Source organism: Lineus longissimus, chromosome 4, assembly GCF_910592395.1.
Source record: "Lineus longissimus chromosome 4, tnLinLong1.2, whole genome shotgun sequence".
NCBI lineage: Eukaryota > Metazoa > Nemertea > Pilidiophora > Heteronemertea > Lineidae > Lineus > Lineus longissimus.
Genome location: NC_088311.1, coordinates 20510853 through 20526521, shown reverse-complemented (window position 1 = coordinate 20526521; position 15669 = coordinate 20510853). Strand labels below are relative to the sequence as shown.

At 42.2% G+C, this 15669-nt stretch overlaps 1 protein-coding gene and 1 long non-coding RNA gene across 2 annotated transcripts in view; both read left to right on the top strand.

Moving 5' to 3' along the window:
- The window catches only part of LOC135486610 (lipoamide acyltransferase component of branched-chain alpha-keto acid dehydrogenase complex, mitochondrial-like), a 31984-nt gene that overhangs the window by 6398 nt on the left and 9917 nt on the right, over nt 1-15669 (top strand). The window contains exons 4-9 of the mRNA XM_064769545.1: nt 3932-4113; nt 4665-4792; nt 5115-5516; nt 5911-5988; nt 6359-6550; nt 6778-6849. Coding sequence (XP_064625615.1) covers nt 3932-4113; nt 4665-4792; nt 5115-5516; nt 5911-5988; nt 6359-6550; nt 6778-6849 — 1054 coding nt within the window. The remainder of the gene's footprint in view (nt 1-3931; nt 4114-4664; nt 4793-5114; nt 5517-5910; nt 5989-6358; nt 6551-6777; nt 6850-15669) is intronic.
- LOC135486609 (uncharacterized) lies at nt 7051-15209 on the top strand. Its single transcript, XR_010446728.1, has 3 exons — nt 7051-12724; nt 13009-13081; nt 13586-15209. It is a non-coding gene; the product is annotated as an uncharacterized LOC135486609 (long non-coding RNA).

Sequence of the window (15669 nt, the reverse complement as noted above, 5' to 3'; positions counted from 1 at the left end):
AAAGCAGTCCTGATGGCATATGGTGCTCCGATCTCACCTCTCTTCACCTCGAGTGGTATCAGCGCTTCGGGTACATCTTGGCCAATCAACAGCTCGATCCGGTGACTATCTACAACTGGCAAATCCAGGTCTTGAAGGTGTCCCCAATCTTCTAGATCTTTGGGTACGACCACACCTTGATTTATATTCAGAGTTGGCCTGGTGAATACCTTTGGCAGTGCAATCGTCTCCTTCTCGTGAGGGTCCGATACTTCTAGTTTGTACTCAAAGGTAGTTACCGGTTTACGATCATTTTCCAGGGTGGTCAGCTCCATAGTAGACATTGTTCCTGTTAAAGCTAACTCTCTAACAATGCTCTCAGAACAGAAAGTGGTGGTTGATCCACTGTCCAATAAAGCGTACGTTTCTACAAACTTACCACCATCGTGTCCCCTGACTCTTACTGGAACAACTGGCAACATCACGTGTGTCCTACCGGCCCCAGTGACATGACTTGATGAAGATGTTCCCTCTGGTTTCTTCACCGCATCTTCAACTTTCTTGGCACCAATCTCAGGAGGCTTGGGCTTTGGTGGCTTATCTATGTGGAGAAGTCTGTTGTGCTTCAATGTACAACCACTGACCCCACACGTCATCGTCCTCGTGCATCGAGCCACAAAATGACCTGGAGTTAAGCAGTTCAGACATACTCTTTCCTGGCGAACAACTGACATCCTCTCTTGGGGTTTCATGGCCTTGAACTTACTGCACAAGTACAGCAGATGGGCCTCATGGCACACTGGGCAACTTCTATTACCTTTCTTGTCGTCATCTACTTGGGTACCAAAGGATGCAGGTCCAACTTTTCCTGATGATCTTGTCCTAAAGTCCTTTGGCTTCTTGGTGTCATCTTTGGCATCTTTCAGACCGCATTTTCCGAAAACTGGATCATTTGCCTCGTCTGCTGCCTTCGAGACAAACCACAACATATCTTGAATGGAAGGTGACCTTGCTTCCTGCCTTATTTTGTAGGCTGTCCCCTTCCACTTATTTTGTAAGTACAGCGGTAACCTTTCGATTATTTGAACTAGGCTGTTCTCATTAAGCCTATCTAGCCTACCCATAGATGTCAATGTTTCAACACAATTCCGCAGGTCATCGGCCAAATCCCTTAAAGCTTCCGGATCAGAGGCCCTAATGGGTTTCCTATTTGTTATCTTGTCCACCCAAGTTTGGGACACTACGAAATCGTTACCAAACCTATCCTTCAATAGGCTCCTGGCTAACTTATAGCCTGCAGCAGGCTCTTTCACTGCACAGCTTTCTATCACTCGCCTGGCCTTGCCAGTACAGAACCTCAATAGCCTGCTAAGTTTGACACTGTCATCTAGGGTGTGTTTGTCCACAGAGTGTTCAAATGCTCTGATGAACATCCAATACTTCGATGGATCACCATCGAACGTCATCAAGTCAACCTTGGGGAGCTGTAAGGTGTCCAGAAGCAGTTGTTGTTGCTTCTGCCCTTGGTCGAGAACTCGCAACAATGCATCCGGTAAAGTTGACAAAGCCAAACTCACATCTTGACTTCCTGGTGAGCATGCTTCCTTGACCTGGTAAGTGTCATTAGGCCTACTATTGTGATGCGTGTCAGACTCTGTTGTTGTGATATTCGATACTTCTGATAATTGGCATCCGTCTTGATGTTGATGGCACGCTCCATCACTGCCAGCTGGGCGGCTTGATGTGGGTTGTCTAAATACAGGACCATCGGTAAACTTTACCTCTCGTGTGACAGGTGATTCTTGCGTTGGCGTACTATGGCACATCAGACTTGGCATTCTAGGCCTGAAGGGAGGTATGTCCGGATTGAGGCTTGACTTCCATGACTCATCACGGACACGAACATCCTGTACATCTACAGGTTTGACAAGGGAGTGGTCCTGGTAGGCCTTCTCCTTGGCTCGTGCTTTTGCGACCTTTGTCTTCAGCTCTAGGGCCTCTTTCTCCTGGGTCAATTCAAGCTCCTTCTTGGCAAGGGCCTGGCGTTCCTGTAGCAGAACAGCCTCTGCTTCATACATGGCTCTGGAGGTGGCAGCTTCCATAAGGGCGTACGATAACCTGCTGCTGGTGGAACTTCTAGTCTTACTAGAACCACTTTTCATGCTCTTGGCAGACCTATCAGACCCTACATTCGAAACTGAATCCTGAGGTTGGACACTGACTACAGATTCTGACCGAGTTGCATCAATTGCCATTTGTTCAGCATAATCAACCCAAGCAGAAATGTCAGCCCTGAATGCGCGCATGAGGCAAATAACCCTGTCACAATACTCGTTGGATTTCCTTATTTCATCAAGGTCTACTAAAGCAGAATGATACCTATTATGACATGCCAAGAACTGATCAAAATACTTGCCTACTTTCTCACTTATTTCCATCACCTGAGGTAAGTGTTCTACATCCAACCTAATGCTTTCAACACCCTTAAGAGTCCTCGTCACAAGTCCCTTAGCAACACTACGTTGCTTCTTCAACAGTTTCATTTCTGAATCTGCCATTTTAAACCTTTAGTGGATAACAACGTCAGTCCTTTGAATGTCACCAGTAGAGAGTTCCGTTTAAACTTTCAGTCCGGTCAATTCCTGTCGGTTGAAATCCTTCTTCTTCTGTCACCATCAAGTCCACGAATCCCTTGATCCGTAGTCCGCGATCCAATACGTATCTTTGAAGCGTATTCTTCAGAATGCAGCTCCCTTTGAACTGTCCTTCAACTGAATCAGCTCCTTGAACTGAGTCAGATCCTTATTGAACTGAATGTGGACTCTCCTTTAGTCCACATGGGGTGAGTGAGGCCTTTCCATTCTCACAACGAGAATAAACGAAATAAATGTATAGGTCCAGTATTGATACACACTTTTAATTACTCCACAAACTTGCATATTGCATACAGTTCACACTTAAGTGATCGAAACAACGTGAAGTATTCATACAGGAACGAAGTGACAATGAAGTTGCTTGAAACGTAACGACGTGAAGTGTAGTATTCATGAAGTGTTCATGAAGTGTTCATGAAGTGTTCATGAAGTGTTCATGAAGTGGTTCAATCTGCAATATTGAAAGTAAAATCCTAAACATATTGATTCTATAAGAAACCTAAATTATCTCGTTAAAACAGAAAACGACAAATCGAGAATTATAACTCTACTTACAAGGCTGGCTCTATCAAATCAAAATAAACTGCTGGACCATCCGTCCAGAACGAAAGACTATGGGGCACATTTGCCACCTAGCCTACTTTAGGCCTTCACAGGCTGGACCATTTGTCCAGAAAGAAACAGAAGGGGCACTTTGCCACCTTGCCTATTTGGACCGTTTGTCCAAAGCAAAAGAAGAGGCACGTCTTGCCACCTTCACAACCTAGGTCTCACTGAATCTTCTAAAGTAACAAAGTTCTAACATCCTGAAAGTGACCCATGGTCAAACCGATTTATGAAAGGCGTACCAGGACATATCACTCTTCAGAGAGGAAACTAACTGCAAGCTGCAGGAAGTTGTAAATTCTTGAGATGCTGGGAAAGAGTTACATCAAAGACTACCGAAGATAGCAAAGAAGTGTCACATAAACTATGGACAGTCCTCGGAGGATGCCGGACCTCAATTCCTAGAAAGTTCTGAGTTGTATACTAATTAACGGTGACAGGCACCCACACCTAACTAACTTTAAACAAGCATAAAGTACATGAGACATCATACAGACCTACATGACTGAGAAAGTAAATTATTAAAGTGTGATCTATGAATACCTAGACATCAAATAAAATGCAAATACAAAACTACCAAAACCTATATGATGATTTTGGGCGTTACACAAACCATACCATCGTCATATCCGGGCCACCTTCTGAAGAGGGGTATTGAATAACCTGGACAAAAATGATTTTTTTCTCTTCAGGTTCGTGAATGTTGGTGATAGGGTAAACCAGTTTGATAGCATCTGTGAGGTACAGAGTGACAAGGCATCGGTGACGATCACGAGCCGCTTCGATGGTGTCATCAAGACGCTACACTATGCAGTTGATGATATCGCCCTCGTTGGGAAACCTCTGGTTGATATCGAGACTGATGCTGAGTCAGGTGGGCAATGCTTATTCTCTCTAAAAGGCCCAAAGTTCTCCAATTTGCTTTTTGTCCAGGCACAACGTCTGGATTGTTATTTTCTTTCTTAGGGGAGAAAAATTTGCACCTGGATTGATTCATGTAGTTGGTTATGTTTTTTTCTGTCCAATGTACCTAGTCAAAACTGACGTGTATTCTAAACTGTGTCAAAATATGATGACAGCACCTGGCTAAAAAAAATGTTCCCTCGGCATAACTGTCCAATACTGCTAGCAAAACTTTGGTGTACCTATACTAATATTGCTTTAAAATTGAATTTTAAGGCTTGTCAAAGAGTACAGCAAGCCATCATTTGCTATAACCTACCACAATGTCACTGATGAAATCTTTTTCTGTAGCTTTGAAACGATAACTGAGAAAGCTGTAAAAAAAAATTCATTTCCAAAATATCAAACTTAGCATTGACTTTGTTAGGCGGAACTTGCTATACATGTAGTTAATGAAAGAGTTTAATGATTGCATTGAATCTTTAGTTGAATTTCTTTTATGATTTTCCGTCTATCTTCAAGCTGATGATGCTAAAGCGAAGGTCGACCATGATGCAGAGACTTCTGGAATGCAGCATTCAATGCACGAGGTCAAGGGCAAAAAGGTGTTGGCCACGCCAGCTGTACGACGCCTGGCAAGGGAACACAAGGTAAAGTTGTTTTTTATCAAAATCGAATAAATCTAAATTAAGTGCTTAAAATGTACAACATTCTCAAAGCAGGGCTATATATCTATTCCTCATCCCAATCTAAAAAAGGTTTCTGCAGAAACCTCAGAGCGCACACACTTCACCACATTTGACCTTTTCAGACCAGTTGAGAGTATATGTATATTAAGATTGGCACTGCCCGGGTCTCCTACCCATGACGTTCTGGCCGGTCACAAGTGGGACGCTCTTCTACTGGGCCACGGTTCTCCCCATTGGGCGATGTGATGTAACCACTCAAATGCAGAGCTCTGTATCATTTCAGATCAATTTGGCCGATATAACACATACAGGAAGGGATGGACGAATTCTGAAAGAGGACATCCTCAAGTTCATATCTGATGGACCAACAGCTGTTGCCCCAGCACCCACAACAACGCCCTCAATTGCAGCTCCAGCAAGACCGTCTTCTACCCCAGCTCCTGCTCCACCTATAACCGCTCCTGTCGCTAGACCAGCCGCAGTTATTTTAAGCGAGGATAAAATGGTTCCAGTAAGAGGTATCAAAAAGGCTATGGTGAAGACGATGACATTAGCACAGACAATTCCACACTTTGGTTACTGTGATGAAGTAGATATGACCGCTCTTGTACATCTTCGGAGCGATGTGAAGACCATTGCCGCTGAAAGGGGTATACGCTTGTCTTACATGCCAATAATATTGAAGGTAAGCACACGTGATTATTCAATCATTCTTCATCATCAGATATCTATGATCGGTGTGTTAGTTGATTCTTTCAAAAATGACATTCAGCACTCTGAAATGTTGTGTGGGTTAAAAATAAGATGAATAAGATGGAGAGAAATTACTTGTTCAGTCTTGGTCCAAGGTAAATAAACACCTGTTAATCCTTCGTTGTCCTAAATGTATGAGTTGAAGCCTGACTCATTAAAATATCAGGATATCAAAATATCATGAAAGAGCAAAACAAAAATTAGATCATGTATTTTTTCTTTTGAATGGCTATCATTTTAGTCAATGATAAGATGGACCAGAATAACCTGAATATTAGCAATGGATGATAGCATATTCGTACAGCACCACATTGTTTGTATTTCAGGCTGCTTCTATGGCCCTTCACCAGTTTCCAGAACTAAATGCACACACTGATGAAAATTGTGACAATGTGATTTATAAGGTAGGGTATGGTAATCCCTTAGATTGCTTTTTTTCCTATTCGTTTGCTCATTGCGATGTGAACATTTTGCTGTGTGCCACTATGGTTTGGCACCAATTGTATTCATTGGCCAGATGACTCTGTCTTTGCACAGGAGCCCATCGCAGCTACTTTCGATTTGGGTGGGCACATTTGTTTGCCTTGGCGCAGGTACATCACTGTATGATCCCAAGACATCCCAAGGCTTTCCAACTCCTTTGTCACGTTGCAGTGCCAGGTGTTCTTTGGCCATCTGAGCTTCTGTCTTCCTGGCAGGGTCCAAGTGCCGCAGCCAACTTGTCTGGTTATATTTGTATAAGATACATGTACATGTACATTTATTTCCTTCCAGGCTTCTCATAACATAGGCTTAGCTATGGACACGCCTGATGGCCTACTGGTACCAAACGTAAAGAACATGCAGTGTCTAAATATACTGGAAATAGGTGCAGAAATAAATCGTCTGCAGGCTCTAGGAACTGCTGGCAAGTTAGGGCAGAGTGATATAACAGGAGGGACATTCTCATTATCTAATATAGGCTCGGTAAGTAGACATTTGCAGCGCAGTGACGTTTCAATGAAGGTGTCGGACTCAAATCAAAGATGTAGAATACGGGTCTTGAAAAGCTCAATTTGGTGATTTCCGGTCTGAAAAACATCACATTATGGTAAAATTTTCCCGTTTTGAGTCTAGTGCATGTCCTCCACAGAACAAGTAATACTGACAGTGCCATTAAGATGTAGTTTCTAAACATTCCTTGTCGGTTTCAGATTGGTGGAACATATGCCAAACCTATCATATTGCCACCAGAAGTTGCAATAGGTGCTATAGGGAAAATACAGGTAGGAGTGACCATGAATCCCAACTTAGATTAGTGTGATGAACAGAGATAGAATTTTTTGCGACTTAGGTTGAAAAAGAAAGCAAGGAAAGGGTCTGTTTAACATTCTTAAACACCTGAGTTACAATGTGTGAAGCATTGTGCCTCGTTCTAGCAGTAGCGGTTGTAGTTAGGTAATCATGACTGCTTTGGTTGGTTTTTGGCTCACCGTAGGGGAGTCTATACAACACCGCAGTGTCCGTCGTCCGTCGTCGTCCGTCGTCGTCGTATCCTGTTTCAAAAACAGTGGCACGTTTCTTAACCGCTAAGCCTATGAACTTGTAACTTTGTACACAGGACTCCCTTGGTCAGATGACCTGTGACACTAAATTTCGGTCCGATCTGATTCTTAATTTGGCCACCAGGGGGCCGAATGTAGATATCTAAAAAGTGTGATATCTCGCTTATTAATAACTTGTTTGGAATGAAATTTTTGTGGTAGGTACTCATAGCAAGGGTACATCATATATCATACGGGTTTTTAATTTGACCTACTTTTCAAGGTCACAGAGGTCAAATGGCGTAAATTGGCTGTTTCAGTGTAACTATGGCACGTTTTTCAACCTCCACAGCTATGAACTTGAAACTTAGTACATATAACCCCCTATACCAGATAACCTCTGGTGCTGAATTTCGGTCTGATCTGATTCTCAACTTGGCCACCAGGGGGCCGAATGTGGATACCTAAAAAGTGTGATAATTCGCTTATCAATAACTTGTTTTCAATAAAACTTTCGTGGTGGGTACTAATAGCAAGGATACATCATATATCGTACGGGTTTTTAATTTGACCTACTTTTCAAGGTTGCAGAGGTCAAATGGCATAAATTGGCTGTTTCAGTGTAACTATGGCACGTTTCTCAACCGCCACAGCTATGAACTTGAAACTTGGTACATATAACCCCCTATATCAGATAACGTCTTGTGCTGAATATCGGTCCGATCTGATTCTCAATTTGGCCACCAGGGGGTCGAATGTGGATATCTAAAAAGTGTGATATCTCGCTTGATGACTTGTTTTCGATAAAACTTTTGTGGTAGGTACTCATAGCAAGGATACATCATATATCATATGGGTTTTTAATTTGACCTACTTGTCAAGGTCACAGAGGTCACAACGCAGACACAGATATGGCCGAAATTGCATGTTTCGTGTTTTTCGTGTTGTGGCAATCCAAAGGTCGTGAGTTCAAACCCCGGTCAAGGACGGCCAAAAATATTTTTTTTATTTTATTATTTTTTTTATCTTTTCACTTTTGTCTTTTCTGACTTGTACCTTACATTTTCTTGATTTTTTATTTATTTGGTGCCATATCATTAGGTGGCTATCTTGGAAATCATTTTTTGTCATTTTGTAGCCTATTGTTGTCACTAGAGTGATGAAATTGTTGGTGGATGTGTATACATATCACCCTGGTTTATCATTTGACCTATCAATCAGGGATCACTGAGGTCAAAGTTAAAAATTCACCATTGTCATCAAGTGGCACGTTCTTCACTATTATTTTGACCTAGACTGTACATGCAAGCTTGGTACCGCAAGTCTCGGATTCACCACTTGGCCAGGGCCAGTTCTGAACAGATCACAGATGCATGTGTGAATAAGGAGAGGCCTACATGATCATAGGAAAAAAGGCAGTTGTCTGATTTGTCATACCTTACAGAAATATTAGAACAGCTCATAGATCATTCCAAATTTAGGCCCCACAGGCCAAAGTGGCAGCTGCAAGTACCGCACATCAAATTATGCTTATGATTAACCCACCACAATCGGGTGGGAAACTTGTACCATGTGACCATTACTTCTTGGATTTTATTGAAAATTATTTCAAAGATGCCACTAAATTTGTGCACGAAAGGCGCCCTATAAGTATAGTTGGAGACCATACATAAATATGCTGTACTACTACTATTGTTTCAATTCAGTTAGGAGGAAAGGATTTCTATGTAGGGTCTGCTGTATTTAGGTTCTGCATCACTGAAACTGAAAAAAATACATATTTGAAAAATATCAGAGAATAATTTATTCAGTAAAGGCGCTCCATACATTGACCACTTCCTGTTTCTCATCTTGCAAGAGACTGCACATGTGCTTGATTTCAGGATTTTCAAAGTGTTATTAGTGCATTATTGGTAAGTTAAATGCAACATTTGGGACATGAGGTTTGATTAAAATGTACATTGGACCTACACTCATTGTATTTTCTAGTATTAGTAGGTCTGAGGTGTGTTTTTGGAAGTTTGGTCATGATGCTCGTGCTCAACTACATGCAATACACACAGCATGCATGCAATGATGCATGTCGTCTACACTACATTATTGTATAGGCCTACACATTGTTTGTTTACAAAACATGTACTGGTCGTGCTGGCCACTGTATACTAGTACATTGGGTCAATTGTACACAAAATGTACTGACTGTCCCTGCCATACCAGATTCTGCAGTCAACCCAGTTTGCAAAATTCAGCTGGCCACAACAAACTAGCAGAAAACTAGCATCTGTTCTTTTGTTCATTGTGCCTCTTAAAAGGTTTGTTGTGGATGGCGTGGCAGTGACTTCCTCCGGCTGGTGTGATGTTATCTCTTACAGCTAAGAAAGGTCGATCAAACGTTCTTGACACTTTCTGTCAGGCTGTGGTTGGGCTTATAATAATAGGCTCGATAATAATATGCTAGTACATGTGTTCTGCGCCAATTGCCGATTAGCGCTATCTTAAGATTGCGCTGCGCATTCTTAGGATCCTTTAATTGCGCGGCAATCTCGAGATCGCGCAAGGGTGTCTCTGCGCTTTTTGCCGATTGCGCATTTTAGAGATCATCCTTTTATGGCTTTGTAAGAAACAGATTTTCACTCATTTTACGTTGGTGTCTTTATTTTTAACCTGACTTTTTGCTACACCTTCGATTTGTCACGTTACTGTCATGTGACTGTCTATGGGATGCCGGATATGATGTGAATGCTGGCTCAGGGTCCGTCTCAAATCTTTGACTATGGTGATTTGTATGATTGTAGGCCTATTTGTACCGATATTTATGCTCCTGGTTTGGCTACTCTAGTTATTATTATAGTTTCTCCAATTACTTCGGCATTTTACTGCCTTTATAGCATGTTCTAAGCCTCAATTACTGCCACTCTTAATGTCTGTTGTCTTGTCATGTAGGCTAGGCCCTAGGCCTCCCCTGGCCTCAAGGTCTTCCTTGGGAAGGGAGACCTCATGCAAATGGTTAGGCCCTATTTCTTATAAGACACTCTATGCTTTATGTTATTTTCTCATTATAAATATAATATCAACTACATGTATTTTCTTTTCCAGGTTACTCCGGCCACAGCTTGCAGATATCCATCCTGAGAGTGACCACGCCCCTTTTAATTGATCAAATACATTTGATTATAGTCCTGCCTGTAGTCTCCCTTCTTGGTCCAATTTGGTCATCTCCATTAATGTTGATCCCATTCCCTTCTTAAGCAAGGGGTCATCCATTTTATGATATGCATCTGAGGGGGGGAGGGGCGTCAATGTAAGCCCTACATTTTTACCATTTGAGGGGGGTGTCCGGAAATCCAGACTTTTATGCGTATGAAGCCTGCTAAATGGATGGCCCCTTTCCAATACAGCCTGTAAACCGTCCGCCTTTGATAAAATGAAAAACATAAAATTTTCAAGCGCATCGGTTGAAGTTATTTCACACAGAATGATGTTGATAATGACGATGAATAAAGACCAGGATCACTTCATAATTAATAGTTTATAGTTTATAGTTCATAGCTCGTACTAATAGTCTGTCTTTCACCACACTCCTTTACACACGACACACTTCCAGTTTTCGATTTTCGATTTCTTAGTCAGACGGTAACAGTCGTAATGACACCACGTTAGGCATCTTTCACATTCGATCATCTTTGATCCATCGTCAATACCGCGACACTTGCAATGAATCGGCGCGTCGTAGGTTCGCAGAGTGGCGGTTCGAAATAGGCATTCTGACACGAAACGATTAAAGAAGCCTCTCTTGATTCCGTCGGATAGATCTTTTCGTACATCATCGTATGTCAGCGATACGGGATCCTCCCCGTAGGCGATCGATACTGCGTAGGCGACGGCAAATGGGCCACAGTCGGAGAAGTTACTTTGTTGCTGCACGTTCGCGAGTTCGAATGACAATTTCTCGTTCTCTGATTTAACAAATTTTGCCACGGATTGTTGCACTTCGGTCGATATCTCGCCCCGGTGTAGAGAGTCGTATACGGTAACAACGTTGTCTTTATTGCCGATTGCGTTTGAAGCCGTAACCCAATGGTCGTTTCCAGCATGTATAAATTGGACGAATTTCCCGGACGGTTTCTTGGTTTTAACATGCCCGTGGAGTTGCCGAACTGTTGATTCGAGGCCCGACAGTGCTGGTTCGATCTTCTTGATTAGACGATTTGATTCTTCCATATGTCGGTCCGTCAGCCAGTTGTTGTCGCCAACGTACAGCATCGGGTTGAGGTTGGCATCACGTTGTTGATGTCGACTTGGTTTGGGTCTCTTGCAGGATCGGCTTGGGTGGCAGTGACTAGTACACTCTTCGTTCTCCCGAAAACAGGCGCATCGTTGCGTATCGCACTTTCCTCTACAGTTGCATTTGGCTTTGGACATCTTTTTCGGGTATGCTGATCTGGCGGCTGATCTCAGGGACACGGTGGCGTCGAACTTCGGCACAATCGTGGATGAGTATGGCATTAGGTCACCTCCACGATAAGACCCGATATTGCCATACTCCGTGCAGAGGTGGTACTGCTTATCGTGATCTCCCGTAATCTTCGTTATGATGGCGGGTAGGCGGCGTGGATTGCTGCTGGCTCTGTCTAGCTTCGGGACTTCAATGGTTACGTGATCACCGACTTCAAATTCTGCGACCCGAATTCTTTTCCTCCTCTGGTAATTAAGGCGGCCATGCCTTTGATAATGTGAACAGATCTCACTATGACACTTTGACCAATATTTTCTGACCATCATCTCAGAAGCCTAATTAGCAGTGCTAATTAAGGCGGCCATGCCTTTGATAATGTGAACAGATCTCACTATGACACTTTGACCAATATTTACTGACCATCATCTCAGAAGCCTAATTAGCAGTGCTAATTAAGGCGGCCATGCCTTTGATAATGTGAACAGATCTCACTATGACACTTTGACCAATATTTACTGACCATCATCTCAAATCCAACAATAAATCACTGAACAATATGGTAGAACGAATTCTACTACTAGTAATACGTAGGGGACACCATTTTCTTTCACACCAAGTTTCCCGTCCTCATTTTCTTTCATTCTTTACCGTTTACCGTTTACCGTCATAGCGGCATCTTGGCCCATGAAGGGTCTTTGCCTCCTTCATACGTAAACTTCTGCACTTCTTCATTTTATACGCATTCTGTCCCTTATACAATAAAACATTGCAGAAGTTGATGTTACTTTTCAGAATTCAAGCCCATGATCCGTGCAGAAGATTATTGTTGGAATGGCTACCCATATTTCATATATTTCATCATAATTTATGCAGTTTGATGTTGCAAATTCTCGGAGAGAACATAAACTCAGTTATATTATTTGCAGGCCAACATCTCACATTGGCTCATGCAACACACACAACACCCCAACTCCCTTGCGCGATCTCGAGATTGCCGCGCAATTATAGGATCCTAAGAATGCGCAGCGCAATCTTAAGATAGCGCAGATCGGTAAAATGCGCGGAACACATGTATTTCATTTACTTTTTTAGGTTGTTGCTATTTCTATGAGTCATTGAGTGTATTGCTGATGCAGATCAAGCTTATTTAGGGCTACTGCGGTAAGTCTTACATCACCTGGTGTAATATGACGATGTTGTCGGAATATTGTCTGTGATATCGCCACCTTTATTGGGAATCAACGCCATGACGATATACAGTATACACACAGTGATAACTGAATATTACATTGATTAGTACGACATCGTCTGTGTATATGTATGATGTACATGACATAATAATTTTGTGCCCCGCCATGGCAAAACCAGTCGCATGGTGCACAGAAGATGACGTATGTTGTACATGACAACTGTTTTAGAAAACTTTTTCTCTGTCTCTTTTCAAGATTGACACACTTAAGCAAGGTTGTGTGCTATTGACACCAAAGTGGTGGTGGGGTTGTTGGAGGTTTTGATAATGTAAGTACACTGACATAATTGGATCACCAAGTACGCATACTTTCAAGGCATTATTTTATCAATGTATCTATTAGGAATTGGTGGACACTTCGCGATGGTAGTTCAACCCATGGCTGAACTGAAAGTTTTGTGGTGTGATCTCCTATGGTAGAGGAAATTCCCTATTGATTTTAGGCCCAAACCAAAGTCCCAGATGTCCACCAGGCCACCAACTTGTTTTCTTTTTGACAGACCTGAAACGTATGTGGGTCATGACCTACATGTAGTGAAAGGGAGATTCTCTACTAGTTCCAGACCCTATTCAAAATCAAACATGGCCGCCACATGGCTACTATCTTTGCTTTTCAAAACCACTTTAGTGGACGTCAGGCCTTTGGACTCTGGTGTCCATGGAGCAAGGGCATGCATTGCTATTCGCCTGCTTTCACGTTGCAGGTAATTTGATAAACCTTTTGTTCTTTCCCAAAACTTTCTAATTTAACCTGTTTCTCCTTCTTGTTTCAGCTAACGCAGATTTGGCTTGCACTAGCCACGACGACCTTCCACTGCTGACAATTGACCAAGTGTCCTTTGTACGCCTGCCCTCCGAGTGATATTGGCTGTGCCTGCCATATAACTCTGGCATTGGTGTTTATTGCCTCTCACCAAGGCCCTCTCACATTGGTGAGAACATAGTTCAAGTGTCAGCGTACACTTGAACTTAATCGCAGGTGTCAGCGTGCACCTGTGCCTGCCGGGTAACTCTGGCATTGGTAACTGTGCAAGTGTTCATCACACTTGCGTTTGCCTCTAACCAAGGCCCTCTCACATTGGTGAGAACAAAGTTCAAGTGTCAGCGTGTACTTGAACTTAATCGCAGGTGTCAGCGTGCACCTGTGCCTGCCGGGTAACTCTGGCATAATTTTCCATTGATGAATTTTCATCTCGAGAATTCTCATTTGGAAAATTTTGCGTAACGCTGCTGGCGCTTTCTGAAGTTGTCTGCCCTGCTTGAGACAGCGTGCAACTTTCCACAGGTTGCACAGTCCAGGCTCTCTCACGAGAACCCATAGCAGCACAGCAGGCTGCACGCCTGTTATATAAGCATAAGCAAACGAAGAACATAAGCATAAGCAAACAAACAACCAGCAAAGCAAACTATATAATCAGAAACAAAGAAAGCAAGCAAACCAGACCTACGAAGCAAAACCAAGTGAAGCGCTATCAAAGTTATGTGAAGAAGAAAAAGATACTTCTCAAGATTGACCAGCAGAACAGTCCATTAAAGCCTGAAGGAAAAAGGTTGATACTCATTTCCCATCGACTCCATTTTATAGGTGCATCTTGTAGGACCAGCTACTCTTCATCATCGTTCCGACTATTTTACTGTATCCACCGTCATTCTGTACTATGTCTTTGTTATAATATAAGTATATTTTTTCTTCATAAATAAACTCTTACTTGTATATTATAGTAGACTTTGGTTCCTATCTATAGATAGACAGAGACATAGCTACAAAGGAACTGTTCCTGTAATATTGTTCATCACCAAAAGTGCACAGCTAATTGTGACAATTTGGACAACCGGTCAAGACTCAATAAAATTCATCGGAAGGTCGAGTGTAACCCTCTGATTGTTCAGTTCTTCAATATATTTACTACCCGTACTGATAATATATTTCCTACTTCTACCTGCAACAACGTGTTACTCCTGTTGATATTGAACCTAAGATTGTGACGATCATATTGGCCACAGAAAGGGTACGACATTATTGTCGCTGATTATGACTATTGGGGATAGACCGATCAAGAGTGTGAAGTACAATACTTCTGAAAGACAAGTACATATGAACTGAATCAACTTCTTGAAATATTGCACTATCGAATTATTTAGGGAAAAAAAGCGTGTCGCGCTTGTAGTAAGTTGTGTCAATCGTATTGTGTAATTTAATCCGTGGAATAGATAAAAGTAAGCATGATATCTGTTGAACAATACCGTTCAGCTGTGGGCTGTTTCTATAGTAGAGCAACATCCAGCAAACATAAGGACATTGGTCAGTGTGGATGCACCAAAATCTTCATACCACACAGAGATAACTCGAAAGGCTACAGTCTGTCTGAACTGTATAGCTACAACATTAGGTTTGACGAAATTACCAAGAAAAACAATGACCAGGTAGAAAATGTAAGAGCGGCTGCCCATTACTCCTCATTACAAAGCACTTGTGAATACTATTTTTCATGCTGCCTGCTGGAACATCTACTTTTATGTCGTTCATATAACTTCGATAAATTGAAATTAAGTGGTGATGTAGAAAGTAATCCTGGACCAATGGATAATCCACAAATAAGTCGAGTTGTCCAAGGCCATTTCCACCAAGGAGATCACCACTTCTTCTCTACCGACTCAGTTGGTAAGCAATGTGTTGCAAATGCAGTGACCGCACTGATGTATTCACTTGTCATTTCACCTTTGCATTGGGCATCAAATGATTTGAATGACATCTTGATGAATGGCGACATGTTGTATAGGAGTTTCAACAGTATTAGTTACCTTGCAGTTGACGAATTGCCTCCATTAATCAAATGTTTCAATGAACATTTCAAAT